Consider the following 1475-nt stretch of genomic DNA (forward strand, 5'->3'; position numbering starts at 1 on the left):
TTTCCTTTCCCAAGTTTGGAAAATCTGGTAGTCTTCCTAGGCAGCAACAAGCATAAAGAGAGGATTGTTCATACCACAGGTGGTCCAGGCATAACAGAACTGTCTTTGTGTTTAGCTACAAGGAGAACATCATGCACCTCTCCAGCCTTCACAAGGACCGCCCGGTGGAGCCGCTGGACCTGGCCGTGTTCTGGGTGGAGTTTGTGATGAGGCACAAGGGCGCACCACACCTGCGCCCCGCAGCCCACGACCTCACCTGGTACCAATACCATTCCTTGGACGTGATCGGTTTCCTCCTGGCCATCGTGCTGACAGTGGCCTTCATCACCTTTAAATGCTGTGCCTATGGCTACCGGAAATGCTTCGGGAAAAAAGGGCGAGTTAAGAAAGCCCACAAATCCAAGACCCATTGAGAAATTGGTGGGAAATAAGGTAAAATTTTGAACCATTCCCTAGTCAGTTCCAAACTTGAAAACAGAATCAGTGTTAAATTCATTTTATTCTTAAGGAAATACTTTGCATAAATTAATCAGCCCCAGAGTGCTTTAAAAAATTATCTTAAATAAAAATAATAGAATCACTAGTCAGTAAAGATAGTTGAATATGTATCGTGCCCCCTCCGGTGTCTTCGATCAGGATGACACGTGCCATCTTTCAGAGGATGTGCAGACAGGCTGGCGTTCTACATGCCTTTTCTTACTCGGAAACATGACCTGTTTGGGAGTGCAGGATTCAAAGGTGGTCCCACTGCTGCCCCTATTGCAAATGGCAGTTTTAATCTTATCTTTTGGCTTCTGTAGATGGTTGCGATTGATCCTTAACCAATAATGGTTTGTTCTCATCTCTGTCCGTGCTTCATAGGCGCCCCCTCGTGTGTTTAAAGAGGGGAAACTTTGTACCTTTAGAGCATAGGTGAAATGAGTGAATGGCTTGGAGTGCACTGAGAACAGCATACAATCTATTGCTTTGGGGAAAAAGAATGATGCTGTAAAATTGATGGGTGGTGTGTTTGAGAAGATAATCATTGCTTATGTCAAATGGAGCTGAATTTCATAAAAACCCAAAATACAGTGATGAAGTGCTGGGCAAGCGTATTTTTTTCTTATGTTCCCTGCAACCAAATAAATTTATATAAATTCTATTTAAGTGTTTTCTCTTCATTGGTGTTGCATTTATTTATTGTTAAGTTGTGTTTTCTAATTACAAAGGTAATGCATGATTATGACAGAAAGTTTGGAAAATATAGAGGTTCACACACATATGCCCTCATTGCATGCGCACATATAAATGCATGAGAAAAGAAAAATAGCCAGTAATCACATTTCCCAGAAACAACCCCAGTTACAATTGTGGCAGATACACATACTTATAAATACTGCAGAAATATCAAGTATACCTAGTATTTGCTAACACTCTTCTACTCTGTCATGAAGATTCATCCAAGGTGTTTTTGTACAATTAATTCATTTTCAGTG

At 41.2% G+C, this 1475-nt stretch overlaps 1 protein-coding gene across 6 annotated transcripts in view; it reads left to right on the plus strand.

Moving 5' to 3' along the window:
- LOC105539813 (UDP-glucuronosyltransferase 1-8) overlaps positions 1-1146 on the plus strand; it is a 175354-nt gene extending 174208 nt beyond the window's left edge. For all 6 annotated transcript variants that reach the window (XM_011980261.1, XM_011980262.1, XM_011980268.1 and 3 more), the window contains one exon: positions 116-1146. In XM_011980261.1, coding sequence (XP_011835651.1) covers positions 116-413 — 298 coding nt within the window. In that variant the 3' untranslated portion in view covers positions 414-1146. The remainder of the gene's footprint in view (positions 1-115) is intronic.
- The last annotated feature ends 329 nt before the right edge of the window (positions 1147-1475 follow it).

This window comes from Mandrillus leucophaeus, unplaced genomic scaffold (assembly GCF_000951045.1).
Source record: "Mandrillus leucophaeus isolate KB7577 unplaced genomic scaffold, Mleu.le_1.0 Scaffold21, whole genome shotgun sequence".
Taxonomy (NCBI): domain Eukaryota; kingdom Metazoa; phylum Chordata; class Mammalia; order Primates; family Cercopithecidae; genus Mandrillus; species Mandrillus leucophaeus.